Source organism: Gadus macrocephalus, chromosome 1 (genome assembly GCF_031168955.1).
Source record: "Gadus macrocephalus chromosome 1, ASM3116895v1".
Classification (NCBI taxonomy): domain Eukaryota; kingdom Metazoa; phylum Chordata; class Actinopteri; order Gadiformes; family Gadidae; genus Gadus; species Gadus macrocephalus.
In genome coordinates this window covers 4,676,139-4,693,541 of record NC_082382.1, presented here as the reverse complement: position 1 = coordinate 4,693,541, position 17,403 = coordinate 4,676,139, and the positions used below count along the sequence as shown (strand labels likewise).

Below are 17,403 nucleotides of genomic sequence, written 5' to 3'. Positions count from 1 at the left end.
CTTGTGTGTGGCAATACTGCAGTAGTTACTTTTACTCAGTACTTTAAAGTACTAAATAAACTATTCAGTGTTCTCTCTCAAAGAGGACAGACAGGTGTGCCATAGACTAAATGGCTTGCGGGGGGGGACGGGGGGGACACAAAAAAACAGTACACTGATTGAAAAGGGGGAAGCTGCCATTACCTCCTTTTGTTTTTGATACAGTTTAGAGAGCGGCTGGACGGCCTAGCCATCACAGCAGATACGATTACAGTGATTGAGGAGCTGTCCATTTTGGTTTTGTCTCTGCGCTTTGTTACGCCGTTGAAGACAACTGCAGAACGAAACGTGAACTCAAACGGGACGGCCGAGAGAAGTTGAGGCAGATTGTAGTCTTTCTAGTGAGTCGTGTTCTTTAATAACAGGGGATGATGCAGGGAACACCATGACACTGACAGAGGGTCAGATAGAACTGCAGACAGCTGGGCCCCTGCACTAGCCTGGCCTGTTTCTTATGGATCTCTGCAGTAACGGCGGGGGAAAGCCGGAGAATTTTAGAAGCAGCAACAGCTGTTGAATGAGAGGGCACGGTTTTGGGCTTCCTAATCCTCTACGGCGTCTGTGACAACCCAAAGACAGACGAGAAGAACCCCCCCCTCCACCATTCCCCAAACCTACACTGCGGTTGAACAGCTTGTGTTGTCACTGAAGGCGGTCTGCGTTTGATGGATGAGACTGTATACTTTCACCCGGTTGCATTACTTTCACTGTGCCTGTGACAGCGATTATTCTGTACACCAGAAGAATGGGATATAAAGTACAGAAGGAAATTCAATGTACCTATACATACACATAATGCACCAACTTTTGGCAACCCGTTTCAAACAGCGGTTAGAGCACTTGTTTTTAACAAAGACGTTAACTTGTGTTCATTATATCTCTATAACAAGCACCATTAAAGGCTTTTTTTCCACCTCTTGTAAAGCTAGAGTGGGAATATTAATGAAATGGCTGACCTATGGTCTTATTATCCATCGGCAGAGAAGGAAAATTGAAAATTACAGTAATCCGTTTCCAACAAATAACAGACCCAGGAAGTGCAAAAGTAATGAAGTTTAATTCAAATAAAAACCATGCAACATGTAAACGTCATCCTATCTAGGTTCACACCCCTTATAAAACATAGAAGCCGTATGCTGAGCGTTCAGTGGGGATCTTTAGCAGGGATTTCATACATGGTGACAACAAACACAGGTCAGTCACGATCAGATAAACTGCAAAAAAAACAAGAAATCCCCAGTAAACAGAAACGTCCCCCCGCTACCGGCAATGGCACCCGGGCGGCGGAGTTATCATCATGGGAGGCAAAAACATTATGGCACAAATGGACGTGTTCGACGAACACATTGGGAATCCTTGGAGTGCGTGGTTAGCAACCCCAACGGCCGCAAGACCCTGATTTTACTGATAACCCATCAGGATGACAAAGCGCCATGAACCATATGGCACACAGAGGGCAGAGACCATGAGTGATGAGCCACGAGTGCCCTGTGGATACGTATGACGCTAGACTAAGCACAGGAAAGTGCCCCTCCCCAATGTGCCGCACATGCGCTCATTCAAATAGGTCCCCGCTAATTCACATCATTGGGATATCAAAGAGTTGAGGACATTTAAAATATACAACACATACATTCAAAGAAAACAAGGTGCGTGGCTGGTGACCCTTTGCCAAAACCATTCCACGATAAAAATGGGTCTCTACCCCAGAACAATCATCCCGACGGAACAGCAAGACCGCTTTCCAAACCTCAGCAGAAGCCATAAAGTAGAGAGGAACAGACACCATCGTCCACTTCCATATGAACGAACTTGTTGGTCTTTTTGTTGAGTTATTTTACAATCTGGAAGTGGAACAACAAAACAATGGACAGAAAACCCTCGTTCTTGGACTGTGGTGCATGCACCTTTAAGCGGTAAGCGTTGCGGTGCCACTCTTAAGGTCAGGACAGCGGCTGGGGCCGGTCGACGGGGCCGGGGGAGGGCCGGTCAGTGACCCCGCCTCCTCCAGCAGCTGCTGTGTGTGTTCCACATCCGTGGAGAGGAGGAAGGGAAGTCGGAGGGGTTCAAGTCAAGTGGGCAGGGTCTTGGAGAGCCAATAGTCTTGGAGAATACAAGGAGTCAGTCTAAAAACATTGTCTTTAGTTAGTTTTTTTTACTTAGTAGTCTGCATAATGTATTTGTGATTTTAAAATAATAGTCGGCATCATCTGTCTGTGTGATTTTTATAAGTAGTCTGCGTCATGTGTTCGGGTTAAATAGTGGAGTGCTTTTAATAGATGCATCATGTTTTTAAATAATACCCTGCATAATAAGTGTGCATGTGGGACCTCTGCAGCGCCTGTGTTCCTGTTTGTGTATGCCTGGGTTTATGTGCGTGTTTTCGTCTGCGCTGGTGTGTGAATGTGTGTGTGCGTCATTGTGGTTCGGCAGTGGGGAGCCTCAGTTGTTGTACATCTGGCCCTCCGGGGGCTGGGGCAGCTTCATGTTCTCTTTGCACATCATCAGGTTCCTCAGCTCCTGCAGCACCTTGCGAATGTTGTAGGAGTGCTGCCACTTGGCCAGCACCGGCACAGCCTTGGTGTCCACCTGCAGGGTAATGAATGGCAAACGGTAAATGGACTGCATTTACACAGCGCTTTTCTAACCGGTGGCCACTCAAAGCGCTTCTACATTATTGCCTAACATTCACCCATTCATGCACCCATTCATCCATTCACGGACACATTTACACACAGACGGCACAACCATGGCGACAACCTGCTCGTCGGGAGCAATCAGGGTGAGGCGTCTTGCTCAGGGACACCTCGACACTCGACACGCGAACCGGGGATTAGCAACCTTCCAGTTAGCATCCAACCTGATCTACCCCCTGAGCCCCATGTCGCCAAGGTCAAGGAATGCAGGATTAGGATTTAACCATCGGCCATAAATGCTGGACGAGCAAAAGTAGTATTTAGCGTATGCGATCCTAAACCTAAACCTGTACGGATATATGCATTTTGCCTTATACAGGAATACATGTATGTGAATCTATGTTCAGTGCATTAGCATACTATATGTTTTTGATGCATCGATTACATACTTTTCAGTGTTACACATGCATTTGTCGCCTAGTTATTTGCGCGTAGCTAATTTCCAAATCCGACATTCTCCCAGGTATCACCAAAAACGTGTGTGTGTGCGTGACTTACCAAACCGTTGGTGTGCACTCCACTCAGGTTGATCTTGGTCACAAAGCGGACCACAGGGGGGATCTCAGGGTATTTTTGTCCACATTCAACCTTCAGACTGTAGATCCGGTTCTCATAGATGGTCTGCAAAGACGAGAAGGACAGTTTGCATTACAAGTCCAGTGCATCGTCAAACGAGGGCCATTTATAGCGGCTTTAAAACACAGCTGCAATCAAGGTTTCCAAACCTTCAACCAAATATGGACAAACAAACAAGGCTGATTATGCTATGGACACAATCATTATTTTTGATACAGCATTTTGGTAGAGAGTAGTGTTGTCAAAAATATAGATATTTAAATAAATATCTATGCTGAATATTTGAAACTGTTTCAATAATGATTCTCTGCAGTATCGATGCTACAGAGACACATTTAGGGAACCATCTGAAGGAACGAAATGTTGACATCATTAAAGAATCTGAGATGTTGGTGAAAGCTCCTCTCGTAACATCACTGAAGCATTATCCGGGTCCGGGTATAGATGATATAAGCCTTATAAGGCATTTAAACATAGGAGAAATCATGTGACCCAACCCCAGAAAGATGAATGTCTCAACTTTAAGTCGATCATAGCCATTGTAAGCTAAACAAAACACGATTCCAACGGCAAAGCAAAATAAGAAGTATGCCACAAAAAGTTGTGTTTCAGAACTGTGAAAATGCACAGCAACAGCAATCTTTTTCAGGTTAGTTGACCTACACAATTATATGAAATCATTAGAGCCTCCACTGATTCAAACATTCCAAACCATATCACTCTGAATAAAACTCAAAAAAACAATCAAGAACAAACTTCCCCTTTTCATTTTACAACCTAAAAGCATGTCTTACATTGGTATTTGTTGTTTTTGTCCTCTAAGTGGAGTCTGATTGAATATAAACACCATAAAAGAGAATCCAGTGTCTGGGCCCAATTTTGCAACTAACATGGTGTTTACAATCAATGACCAAGAGAAAGTTTCTGAGGAAATAGATAAAAAGCCTTCAATCACAATACATGCCCTTCATCGCCATCTAGTTGCCATATGGTGTGATTGCTATTGTTTGGCTTGGCGTCATTCAGTCATATTTACCCTGAACTTTAAATAAACCTTTCAAGTGTCAAAAGTGTACAATGGTTTCTCAAGATAAATACCTGTTTGGGTCTTACAGGGCTACCAACTGAAAATGCACAAGGTAAAAATAAATCTAAAATCTGAAATTTATTTCAGATGCCCTTCATGTAAGGTATTGTATCAAAGTTAGAAAATCCAGTATCGTGACAACAGCTCTAGTATCAGTACACATTACAGCTCTAGTACCAGTACACCACTATCAATACATTCTAGTACCAGTACACACTACTATTATTAGAGCTCCTGTAACAGCACACACTAGTGTTATCAAAATACTGGGTTTTCTAACTTCGATACAATACTTTGAAGAATATTGATATTCTATACCATTTTCAAGACCACATGGTGAACTTTAAATATTTTTTCAGAAATACATCTCAAAAACTGCAAGGGCTATGATATGTAATCTTGAGTTGGTACCAAAAGAAAGATGTTTGTACATGTTAAACGTTCAATGTGGATAGTAATTGGTTGGAGTGAATATAGCTAGAACACAGCATAAGTGGAAGATTTAATTTCCGCCTTAAATAAATGACATGTCATAGTGTCATCAGTTGGTAGCCCTAGGGCAATAGCACAACATCGGATGAGTACCTGGGTCAATATTTGATGCCAATAAAGTGAAGTAGAGTATAGATAGAGGTTTAAGTAGAGGTAGGTTCAGGCGAAAGTGTTATGTTATGAGACACAAACAGGCAGATCTCTTGGGAACCCATTGTGGAATTTTGACACTTGACCCCTGTATTGAAAGGTCCGGGAAAAGACATTTGAATGACACCAAGCCAAACACTTGCAAATGCAGCTTACTGCCACAGGATGGCGATGAAGGACAAGTGTTCATTGAAGACAATTTAGCTATTTCAGAAACCTTCTCTTACTGTACAGAAAGCTGTAAAAGATGCAAAATGGCAGAATAGCTCAAAACGCAATGCTGTCAAAAATATTTACAGCTAATATCGCTCTTGCGCGTATGTTTACTGGGACCCACGCCTGCGAGAGACATCTACATTCCGCTTTACAGCTTTGAAGCTATCGCTCAAGCGTTCAAAACGCTTTATAGCTTTTGGTGTGAACGTACAGTTAGCCACTGATTGTAAACACCGTGTTCAGTTGCAAAATTGGTCCCAGACACTGGATTATCTGTTAACACTGGTTTTAAGCCATCAAATACAGCTTCTTTTTTTTAAGCAATCAAAACACTCTGAGGACAAAAACAACAAAGATGAATTTAAGACATAATCGTTTGTTTGTAAAATGAAAAAGTGTAGTTTGTTCTTGAGTTATTATTTCCGAGTTTTATTCATACTGACATGTGTTTTGACTGTTGGAATCAGTGGAGGCTCAGCTTTCATAAAATGTATGTGTTGTTTGTGTAAGTCAAATGACGGGAAAAAGATTGCTGTTGCTGTGCATGTGCACAGTTCTGAAACACAAAACTCTTTGTTCAATGCTTCTTATTTTGCTTTGGGTTGGAATCGTCTTAGATAACAATGGCTATGATGGTGTGTCACATGATTTACCCTACGTTTAAAGACTTACCAGGACCCGGATAATGCTTCAGTGATGTTAAAAGAGGAGCTTTCACACACCTCTCCAAATTCTTCAAAGATGTCAACATTTCGGTCCTTCAGATACTTCCCTAAATGTGTCTCTGTATCCTCGCTTGCAAATGGGTTTACATGAGTCTTCTGAATTTCCTTGGTATATGGCCCCAAAACCAAAGTACTTCCAAACAGCAATCCTGCTCTTTTCTTTCTCTACCAAAGCCGGTCACAGCGAAGTTGCACCCGACAACATGAATGCTGGCTAACTTTTAGCTAACGCCTTCAAGCGCAGAGCGAGACAGCAGTTCATAAATAGTGTGGTAACGTTGTTGGTAACATGGCCCTCACCCTCGAGGGCCCCAGGATCATCCCGTTCCAGTAGGTGAGGGTCATGTCGTCGTCGTCCTCCAGACCCCAGCTCACTGTGCCGTCTCCGCCTCCCTTCTGGCCCTCCTCCAGCTCCTCCATCAGCCGGAAGTTGCGGGGAACTTTAACACCTTCACAACAAACACAATGAACAGGGCTGATGAACAAATTAACAATTAGCATTAATGATTCTAGACGTTTTCATCCTTTCCTCGTGCATTCCTAAATCAGCAGTGACAGTGTTTCCCATGCATAGTCCAATATGTGAGCAGCGTCACAGAATGAACACCGAGCGCCACAAATTGATTCTGCTTTTATTTTATTTATTTTAAGTGATTTTGAATTATAAATATCGTTCCGTTCATTCATCTCCGCATAGCACTCTTTCTCACTGTCATTGTCGTTCACACACACGCACACAGATACAAGCGCGCATACATACCAATGGTGCGCGGGTACACTACCACTTAATGGATAAACCCGTGTATCACTGATACATGCACACGCACTGACAGCGGATTCGCCCGCTCCTCCTCAACGCGCCTACAAAGGAAAACCCGAAGCAGTGGGATATTTGCGATTAATGTGAAATGCGTTTATAGTTTAGATATATTACGGTGTTAGACCCCCAGCCCGTTCTGCCGGCGATTTGAATTCGCTCTGCAGCAGGGACTGGAGATAGGGAAGCGGTCCGGTAAACTTTGAACTGTATTTTGTGCGCGATTGTTCGCAAACGCGAAATGCAACCCCCCTGTAATGTGTGATGGGGCATCACACATTACAGTTTTTCTCAGTTGCTTTGGTTCATTTCTCAGATCAGAATTGAAATTCTCAAAACTACCTGTTCAATCTTCACATCAGTGTGTCACTTGTGCACATGAAAAAAACAGTTTCTCATTTATTTGAACACGTTGCAAATGCTTTGGTACATCCATGCACATGATTATGTACAATTCTCTGCTCTTTCCTACATTATCAATTGCTTATGTCATGTTGATCAAAATGTATTGTAATGGTCTCTATGGAATAGTCTCACCCCCACAACATTTAGGTATTAGTTCATTGCATAAGTCTTTACATGCAAAATGGTTGAACAAGTTGTCATAATATGTCAAGCATATTTCTATACATTTCAATACACTGGCGTTAGACTCTTTTTTTTGTTATTTTTTCTAAATCTGTCCTGAATTGGTCAATTGCTACCAGGTGAATCTTGACTTTCTCTAAAGAAGGGAAATGTGTGAAGTGTTAGATCAACCAACGATCAACCAGTACTGGAATAGCTCAAAGGTGCATCTCCTGAACCATGAACTGGCAAGTATATATATATAGCAGGAGCACAACACAATGTTACATTGTCTGAGAATTTGTGACCCAACAGACAGGAACGTCAGGAGTTGTAGGATGACTGCACTGTAATTCCTACAGCAATGCATGTACAGTTTTACCCTAAGGAGATGTTCACATTTCTAGCAATGACATGTTCTGTCAAAAAATTACAGTACAAACAGTCAAAGCGTAAATGTGAATCTTGTCCAGTCTCTTGCAATCAATCTCCCACATACACCAAGGTGTAACTTACAATTTACAATAATTGTCTTCAAAACTTTAGCCATAGTTTACATCAGAACATCCCTCCAGAGTACACGGTTATATTGACAACATGACTAAGCAATTTGACTGTCTTATCCGTAGACAATGACACAAGGACTTGTCATTCTGATGGCACTGACATGTTCATTGAAACAGATATTTACTTTTGAGAGATTAACTAAGGATTTTGAGCAAGAGACTGGCCTTTGCAGGTAATCCATGGTGTTTTGCTATTTGAACGCATTGTTTTGAGAAATGCACTTACTGGTTTGCAAATTTAAATTCTGATCTGAGAAATGTACCAAAGCAACTGAGAAAAACTGTAATACCTGGTCTGTGGGAAACACTGAGCGATAATGTATGAATCAGCAGTGATGATGTATGAATCGGTAGAGTGATAATCTATGATCAGCAGAGTGAGAATGTATGAATCAGCAGTGATGATTCACGAATCGGTAGAGTGATAATGTATGATCAGCAGAGTGAGAATGCATGAATCAGCAGTGATAATGTATGAATCATCAGAGTGATAATGTATGAATCAGCAGTGATGATGTATGAATCGGTAGAGTGATAATGTATGATCAGCAGAGTGAGAATGCATGAATCAGCAGTGATAATGTATGAATCATCAGAGTGATAATATATTCAATCAGCAGAGTGATGATGTATGAATCAGCAGAGTGATGATGTATGAATCAGCAGTGATAATCTTTTGGCCGAGCCAATGTTAAAGACGATCCCCAGAGCCCCGTCTGGAGGCTTTGCGCAGTGGAAGGACCACACACGTCAGAGGAGTCCATTTAGGTATTTTTCTGTGTTGGTAAAGAAGTTACCTAAATCGACTGTGTTCTGTGTGGTAATGGATATCGCTGCACGTACACTTCCTAGGTTTTGTTCACTGCTGGAAGTTATAGCGCAGCTTTATTGAGGCGCCGGTGTGAGTGCCCTATTTGGAAACACGACCCACTTAAGTTTCAATAAAGATACACTGCCTTCATCATAAAACCAAAAAAAGGTTTGCACATTGTCCAAAGTTTCAAAGAAATTGCACCGCAGCAGTAGCGCTATTCAAGAGCAAAGAAATGCACTATTTTGGAAAAGAGAAGTAGTTGCAATTGGAAAATATTACCCAGTTTGTGAGGAAAGGTGTCAAGGCAGTGGCATTAAAATAAAATAAACCCCCTGTGCCATAAAAACATTTTATAACTTATTTAAAGTAAGGGAATCTGCTCAAATGAATGAACACCTATGGATGGTACGTGGCAAAGGACATCTTCACGCTGAATAAAGAGGTGCAACCAAATTTGTAAGGGTACCACCAAATGAAGCATTAAGCCCTTTTAATGTGCAGTGTGGTAATTTAGGAATCAGCGTGGTAATAGAGCCGACTGAAAATGAGGCTAGGGCTGCTTCTTCTGACTTGATTTATTAAGCCTGATGTTTTGTAGTTTTCAAAGCAATTTTATTGGTGATTATATTTCATAAAAAAAATAAATTATATATATATATATATATATATATATATATATATATATATCTACAAAAGGCAAAATTGTATAGAATTTTATGCTTTGGGAATTAATAGGGGCTGACTCAATGTATTTTCAAACTATCTCCCCGAGCTAAAACTACCAATGTTACACCACACATGCAATCATATAACTGACTAATTATGCATTTTAGGTAGTGAATAACCTCAGAAAAGAGTAGATAATGGGAACTATATTAAACGAAGAAAATACAATATTGCAGGCCTGCAGTTGACTCGATATGGGCTCGACCATATTACAATTATTTTACATCTAACTTGATTGAGGTTAGAACTTAAACCTGTCAAATTGAGGTTAAAGGTTGATTTTAAATACAAAAATGACACCTTGGCTGCTGTTATCATATTTTCTCTGAACCCTGTGTATTCACCCCTTTGGCCAGCAGGAAGGCTGTGGAAGATTCGAATCCACTGCTGCACTGCTGCTACCCAGCTAGCGATGGTCCTTAAATTGCTTCTTTAAAACAAATGTTTCTTACAGTCTGTGCAATACCACGTTGGGTCTCTTGCACCGCATTTTAACGACAGCATCTATTACCTCTTGCTTAGGCTTGGCATTACTAATGATGATTAATAATAATACAAATGGGGGAAAGCTCACCTGATCCGGCGGCAGCCGCCATCTTTGTCATTGATTAGTGTCGGGAGTGCGCACGTCGCCGCAAGTACAAGGCAGCGCGCACGTCACCCAGAGTATTGCTCCTCTCAAGTGACCACCACGGTGAGGCGTTGTCGTCAATACAACGCCTCACCGGGATAATAACCTGCAGGGTGGATCCTTATGCTTTTTTGGGGTTTTAATTTAGGGGTACTTAACAGGGGTGGACTGGGACAAAAATTCAGCCCTGGCATTTTCTGTCCAGACCAGCCCACTACATTGTCAGCACTTGGGGTGGGACGAGACGAACGGGAAGAACCCTGTATGTACTTGATTAAAACAATTGAATCAAGTACATACATCCGAATAATAGTACAGCACTGTAAATAGCAGTTGTTACTTTTTTTTTTTTTTTTTTAAGTTTGTGTCTCTTGTGCTGCTGACAAGACAGGTGTGAAACCCGAACAGGAAATTAACAAACCTCCTGTGGTCGCTGCATCTCCTACAAAACCCTTGTTAAATATCACACTTGATCCAACGATAAATTATCTCTTGCAGTTTTTAGTCTGTGACTGTGAAAATCTTTTGGTGTAAGACCAGCATTAATTAAAACCAGACTCAGACAATAATAACAAAATATCCTGACAAATAATCTAAATAGAAACATATTACAGACAGTAGCAGCATTAGAGCTGAACTCATTTGTTTTAACGGTGACTCAGTCATTATGAAACCATGAATAGAGAATTTAAATAGGGAACGTGTATGTGCACATGTATGTATACATGTGCACATACACGTATATGAGAATGCATATCTATTCAGACCTGTAATTCATGTCTTAGACTTTTTCACATATTTTTTCTTTCAATTATAGACAATATATATATTGCCCTACTTCCTCGTCCGCTGCCAGCCAGCTACACTCCTCGCCAAATTCATGACCTGCAATAAACAACAAACAGAACTTGTACTCAGTATCTGTGTACTGACAAGTATATGTAGCCATTAGGGCTGTAACGATACACAAATTCACGATTCGGTTTGTGTCACGATTTTTGACCCACGGTTCGATACATCCCACGATTCTTTTAAATTTAAAAAGCATTTTATTTAAACAACACTTAAATACCAATTATCTTAATGTAACATTTAATAACAAATAATTCGGAACACTGAACAGATTTGAACCGAAAGAATACTATTAAAGTATAGCTCAATTAATAAAGAAATAACCAAAGATTGCAGTTGGAGGATGCTTTTTGCTGGTAGGCATAATAGGGCCCCTTTAACTGTTCGGTTGGTTTATTCAAATATCCTTATTAGCGCTTCTTATTAGGCTATGTAGCTTAAATAATGACATAATCAGGCCGTATAGAATGCAACATGTTTAATAGCCTAACTTTCAATAGATGAGGAAAAACATGAACGTCGCAATAACGAGGCATAGTGTTACGAGTAGCATATGTGTGTGCGGGAGAATGACAGTGTGCGGATGCGTGTGTGAGTGACGTCAGCGAGTGAGTGGACGAGCGAGGAGAGCGAGCGGTAGCGCGTGTGTCTAGTGAAGAAGCGAACGAGTCCGGTAGAATAAAGTACCCATCCTGTCAATAATCGGTGGCCGCTTCATTCCGACCTATAAGCAGACAAACTGCCAGTCAAATCACACAAAACAATAGAGACAGGATCACACAGGCAATTTTTTCGCGCTTGGCCCACTCTGGATATAGTCGTTCATATCGCATATGAGGACTTCGACGGCTGTGGAGAAATGCAATCCTCCGTAGCCACGGAGAGCTGTGATCACAGAGAGAGGGCATCTCGTCACATATTTACGGCATCGATAGGAGGGTGCGCTGTCAGCAGACTATTATTTAGACAAATTATTAGCAAATTTCAATCGGACAATTTGACCGAAGAGTTAGAAAGGGCATATCGCGCTTCTGCCTTCTCACACCGCGAGACAGGTTCGTGGCTTTGAGTATCGCGATTTTCGGTTTGATACGCGTATCGTTACAGCCCTAGTAGCCATGTAGCCTTTTTGTGATGAAGTGACACTTAGTGAACAAATTTATCTGATGAAGGATGACTTAAGTCTCAAAAGAGCCCTAAGGCCTACCTGCATAACTGTTAATTGAACTCAAAAGATATGCAGATGTTTGAAATTAAAATCCTCAATATGAAAATCTTCAACCAGGAAATAATCATAATCAAACCTTTTGTTTCAATCTGAGACAAAAAAATTTGCATAATAAACTCACAAAGTCAAGAAGCTGTTTCTCTCTCTCACACACACACACTCTCTCTCTCTCTCTCTCTCTCTCTCTCTCTCTCTCTCTCTCTCTCTCTCTCTCTCTCTCTCTCTCTCTAGGATCATACAGTCCCTCCAGAAAAATGCATTTTTTCATCATGATTGATTGACAATGACAAACATAGACAAATAATATGTGTCGATGCTGGCAACACACTGCTAGCTCTCTGTAGCCCATTTGCCGGCCCAATTGGAGGGAATTTAGAGAGAGAGAAATAAACAAAACATAGCGGACTGGACCGGCCCACATTGGGTCAACGGCCCACCGGGACGATGCCCGGTATGCCAGATGGCCAGTCCACCCCTGGGTACAACTAGAATAAGGTTACATGCCTGTATGTTAAAAAATACCCCTCATTATTCTCACACTGTTCATTTATGCAAAACCAATTTCAGCATCTATCCAAAACGTTTTGTTTTGAATTATGTCACCATTGCCCAAAAGAGATATACCTGTGCTTTACGAGCACAGATTAGATGGTGGCATTGGATTTGAGCAAATGCAAGCATGTCCTATGAGGACAGCTTTCTGATCTGTGGAAAATGCTTTTCAGAGAGAGAGAATCACTTTCTGACCACAATGTGTTTCTGAGCTTGAACGTTTGTCTTGTGTCCAAACCGTTCGTGATTCACTTCCAGACGTTGTTATAAGATAAATACAACCCTTGGCAAGCTTGGTAATACAATTCCATCGAAAAGGAAATAAATAAATATATATATATATTATATATATATATATATTATATATATATATATATATATATATATATATATATATATATATATATATATATTACACACTATAAATAACAATCTTTATGCGAGGAAGGAAATACCGTATGCTAAACAAGATAACAGGTGTGCTGCCTCTCTCGGCTCCCTATCAAATTGTGCTACGTGGTTCTGCACATGCGCATCCCGACAATATTGATCCATGCGTGCGCATCCATAAATCTGTGATGATGCTGATGGTTATTATCTTTAAAAGTGGGTTAGGGTTGGAGGAGTAAGCTGAGAGACACTGGCCCCCACTAGCTGAGAGACACCGACCCCCACTAGCTGAGAGACACCGGCCCCCGCTAGGTGAGAGACATTGGCCCCCACTGAGAGACATTTGCCCCCTCTGAGAGACACTGGCCCCCACTGAGAGACACTGGCCCCCACTGAGAGACACTGGCCCCCAATGAAAGACACTGGCCCCCACTGAGAGACACTGGCCCCCACTGAGAGACACTGGCCCCCATTGAGAGACACTGGCCCCCATTGAGAGACACTGGACCAGTAGGTCAAAAGTGCCCCAACCATTGTCACCCATTATTGCTGCACATTTCACAGGGTTCACCACAATATTATTTTCCACTACCTCTTTGTCGCTATCTTGTGTATGAAACGGATATTGGACAAATTATATATTTCTTGTGTAATGCAAAGAATGATAACGCTCCATCTTATTGGGACTCTTTAAAGACCACCCACAAGTCCCAGTCAGGACCCGGTCTGTAGGTCCGCAAGCATGTCTGAGTCAAGAGTTTACATGAAATAAATGTCCCTGGATTGGCAATGTGACATTAACTCTGCCTGGCAGATCCAAGCTGCTCTCCCTGTCAGGGGGGATAGCACTCCATGCTTAAGCCTCCACTAAACTAGCCTCTGGCTGTGGAGCACTGACACAGCTTCCACCATCACACTGAATCCCAGTATGTTAATGGGCCTACATACAGGTACATACATTTTATATTTTCCATTCTCAAATGCATTTGAACATGTCTATACTCTGGTTAAACAAATACAAACAAATGCAAATACAAATACAACATGTTTTTTTTAAAAGAAACAACAGCCACATGAGTGATTCATATTTTTCTCTGTGCGAATCATTGATGGCACAAAACTAAAAAACTGTGGCCCAACATTAAGTTCAACAACAGCATCATATTCAGTGCAGGTGTAGTTGTATTGGCGCCTCAAGTTGAAATCTTTCATGACTGATATTGTTTCTAAGCAAACTAGACACATGGGTTTGCCTTTGAATTCTACGAACAGATACTCTGCTTCCCATCTTGACTGAAAGATAAGGTTTCCTGATCGAGTTTTACTCAAAAAAAGATATAGATAGTTGCATTTATTTAAATAAAAATAAAATAGATTAAGTTATCTGCAGGCCTCCAGTTTCCCATCCCTGAATTAGAGTTACTGTATAATAACACAACCCAGTCGCCAAGAAAAAACGTCAGTGGTGTACGTTTCCCATGAACACTGGATACGTAGCATTTCAACGTAAAAAATAGCGTGTTATACCTACAATATCCACGTGTGCCGCTGTGGAGGCGGGTTTCGGGGTTTGGGTTTCACGGCTTTCGCGGCAAATTGTGGACACGATTGTTTAGGGGGACGGGGACGGGGACGGGGGACTGTTGATGACCGGGGAGGGGGGGGGGGGAGAGACACGTTTGTGAGGGGGGACGACGACACACGATTGTAGGGGGGGGGGGACACGTTAGTTGAAGGGGGGGGGGGGGGGGGGACACATTAGTTGAAGGGGGGGTGGGGGGGGGGGGTGGGGGGGGACACGTTTGTTGAGGGGGGGGGGGGAGACACGTTTGTAGGGGGGGGGGGCACGCTCGACAACGAGAGTTGGTTTTTATTGAACGCTCGACAACGAGAGTTGGTTTTTATTGAACGAGACTTCAACACGGAACAGCTGCGCGAAACGATGGTCACGTCACTCTCGGTGACGGTGTAGACAATAATGAACACACGAACAATGTTAATAGAACAACACACAACCACATAACATCCCGAACCCATTAACCCCACTTAATCCTAACAACAAAACAAGTTAACCCCATTTGTCAACTGAGAACCCCAATTCCCAGAATCCCCGCGGCTCCGGAACACGGCGTAGCTTATATTAATCTTTATTATCTGAATGGGAAATGCAATATTTTAGGACAGATACACCATTAAACGCGTTTCTAATGACATTTCTAGCGAGAAATGTACATTTTCCTTACATAATCTTCAGTCAGTGAATGTGTATGATCTTTATTAATCTTTATTATCTGAATGGAAATGCAATATTTTAGGACCGATTCACCGTTAAACGTGTTTCTAATAACATTTCTAGCGAGAATATACTTTTTAATTGCATAATCTTCAGTCAGTGATTGTGTCTGATCTTTAGTTTTATAGTTATTAGGAGTTGATCGGCTCGCTCGCATGTTTCAATGACGTCAGGTTGCTTTCGCTAAACTAGCAGCCCACGTGCTTCCTGCGTTTGTGTTATTAAACTGTTACTTTATGTAACTTTTAATGATATCATCTTGTTAGAAACACGTATATCTGAGAGCCAACCCAGTCGCCAAAATCATACCTACGTTGACAGTGTACGTTTCGTGAACACTGGATTACGTCGCATTTCAACATAAATAGCGTGTTATACACACACACACACACACGCACGCACATGCACAGACACACACACACAAGCACACACACGCACGCACAGACACACAGACACAGACACAGACACACACACACACACACACACACACACACACACACACACACACACACACACACACGCACACACGCACACGGTGCATTTCGCTGCTAAAACAACAACAAAAAATATTCCCTCAAATATTATTACTTTCAAAACGTTGGCCAAAATGGCCAATAATATCATTTTTTTTTGGGATGCTTCTAGGATATAAGAATAGATATGGTATTCAAATTTCAGGGCGGTAGGACCTTCCTATCTCAAAAACTGTTTTTCCACCACATTCTGAACCATTAGGTCTTGCAGGCTACACTTCTGAGGGGCTCTTGATATCATCTTTCGTCTCAACACTTCTGCTGCAGCCACTTAAAGTCTCACTCCGAGAACCTTAAAATATGAATCAATCCATTAGAAGTATGAAAATATCTTCCCGGTGGTGCAGCAGAGCAAACAAGGTGTCCTTTGACATCTACGTTTCGAGACGATTGCAACAGTGCCACACATGATCATATTTGAATATGTTTCGGGGTAGTAATTAGCTGTCGATTTTGGAGGCCTTTATCAATAATGACCAGCTATAGATTTGCTTCCCGATGGAGATTTTTGACAAATTACATGTTAATTAGCATCTACACGTTAAGCTGAGTCCAATGAGATCAAGCTCGGCCTCTTGCTACACCGAGATCATGTCCTAGACCTAGGTGTACCATGTAAAATACATGTTACCATTAGCTAGAGTGTCGTTCTTGGTGTCATTGGGCTCAGCTCAACGTGTAGATGCTAAATAACATGTCATTTGTGACAAATCTTTATCGGGAAGCAAATCAATAGCTGCTCAGTATTGATTAAGGCCTCCAATTTCGACAGCTAATTACTACCATTAAACATGTTCGAATATGTTCATGTGTGGCACCGTTGCAATCGCCTGGACGTAGATGTTGAAGGATACCTTGTTTGTCCTCTTACGCCACCGGAAAGATATTTACATGCTTCTGATTGACTAATGAATTGATTCAGCTATTCCCCCAGAAGTCTGGGGTCAAAAGGTCAAAAGGAGACGGCACCACGCCGGGGTGGATCCAGATCTCGGGCAACAGCGCAGGGTTGCCTGGTCCTGCAAAAAACGTGCCCCCCACATACCGTTCAAAATCCACCCAAAATGTCCTAGAAGCATCCCAAAAAAAATGATATTATTGGCCATTTTGGCCAACGTTTTGAAAGTAATAATATTTGAGGGAATATTTTTTTGTTGTGGTTTTAGCAGCGAAATGCACCGTGTGCGTGTGTGCGTGTGTGTGTGTGTGTGTGTGTGTGTGTGTGTGTGTGTGTGTGTGTGTGTGTGTGTGTGTGTCTGTGTGTCTGTGTCTGTGTCTGTGTGTCTGTGCGTGCGTGCGTGTGTGTGCTTGTGTGTGCTTGTGTGTGTGTGTGTGTGTGTGTGTGTGTGTGTGTGTGTGTGTGTGTGTGTGTCTGTGCATGTGCGTGCGTGTGTGTGTGTGTGTGTATAACACGCTATTTTATGTTGAAATGCGACGTAATCCAGTGTTCACG

At 42.0% G+C, this 17,403-nt stretch overlaps 1 protein-coding gene across 1 annotated transcript; it reads right to left on the bottom strand.

Moving 5' to 3' along the window:
• Window positions 1-1,074: 1,074 nt before the first annotated feature.
• Window positions 1,075-10,194, bottom strand: ube2v1 (ubiquitin-conjugating enzyme E2 variant 1). The gene is made up of 4 exons (XM_060063564.1): window positions 10,046-10,194; window positions 6,282-6,430; window positions 3,234-3,356; window positions 1,075-2,628 (listed from the first exon to the last, which is right to left on the bottom strand). Exons 1-4 carry the CDS (start codon window positions 10,074-10,076, stop codon window positions 2,482-2,484), a joined length of 450 nt encoding a protein of 149 aa, XP_059919547.1. The 5' UTR covers window positions 10,077-10,194; the 3' UTR covers window positions 1,075-2,481.
• Window positions 10,195-17,403: the final 7,209 nt, after the last annotated feature.

Coding starts and splice junctions, on each gene's coding strand:
- ube2v1 (XM_060063564.1), bottom strand. CDS start 10,076: ATGACAAAGATGGCGGCTGCCGCCGGATCAG. Junction 6,431..10,045: donor GGCGGCTGCCGCCGGATCAG/GTGAGCTTTCCC, acceptor TTTGTTGTGAAG/GTGTTAAAGTTCCCCGCAAC. Junction 3,357..6,281: donor TGATCCTGGGGCCCTCGAGG/GTGAGGGCCATG, acceptor TCGTCTTTGCAG/ACCATCTATGAGAACCGGAT.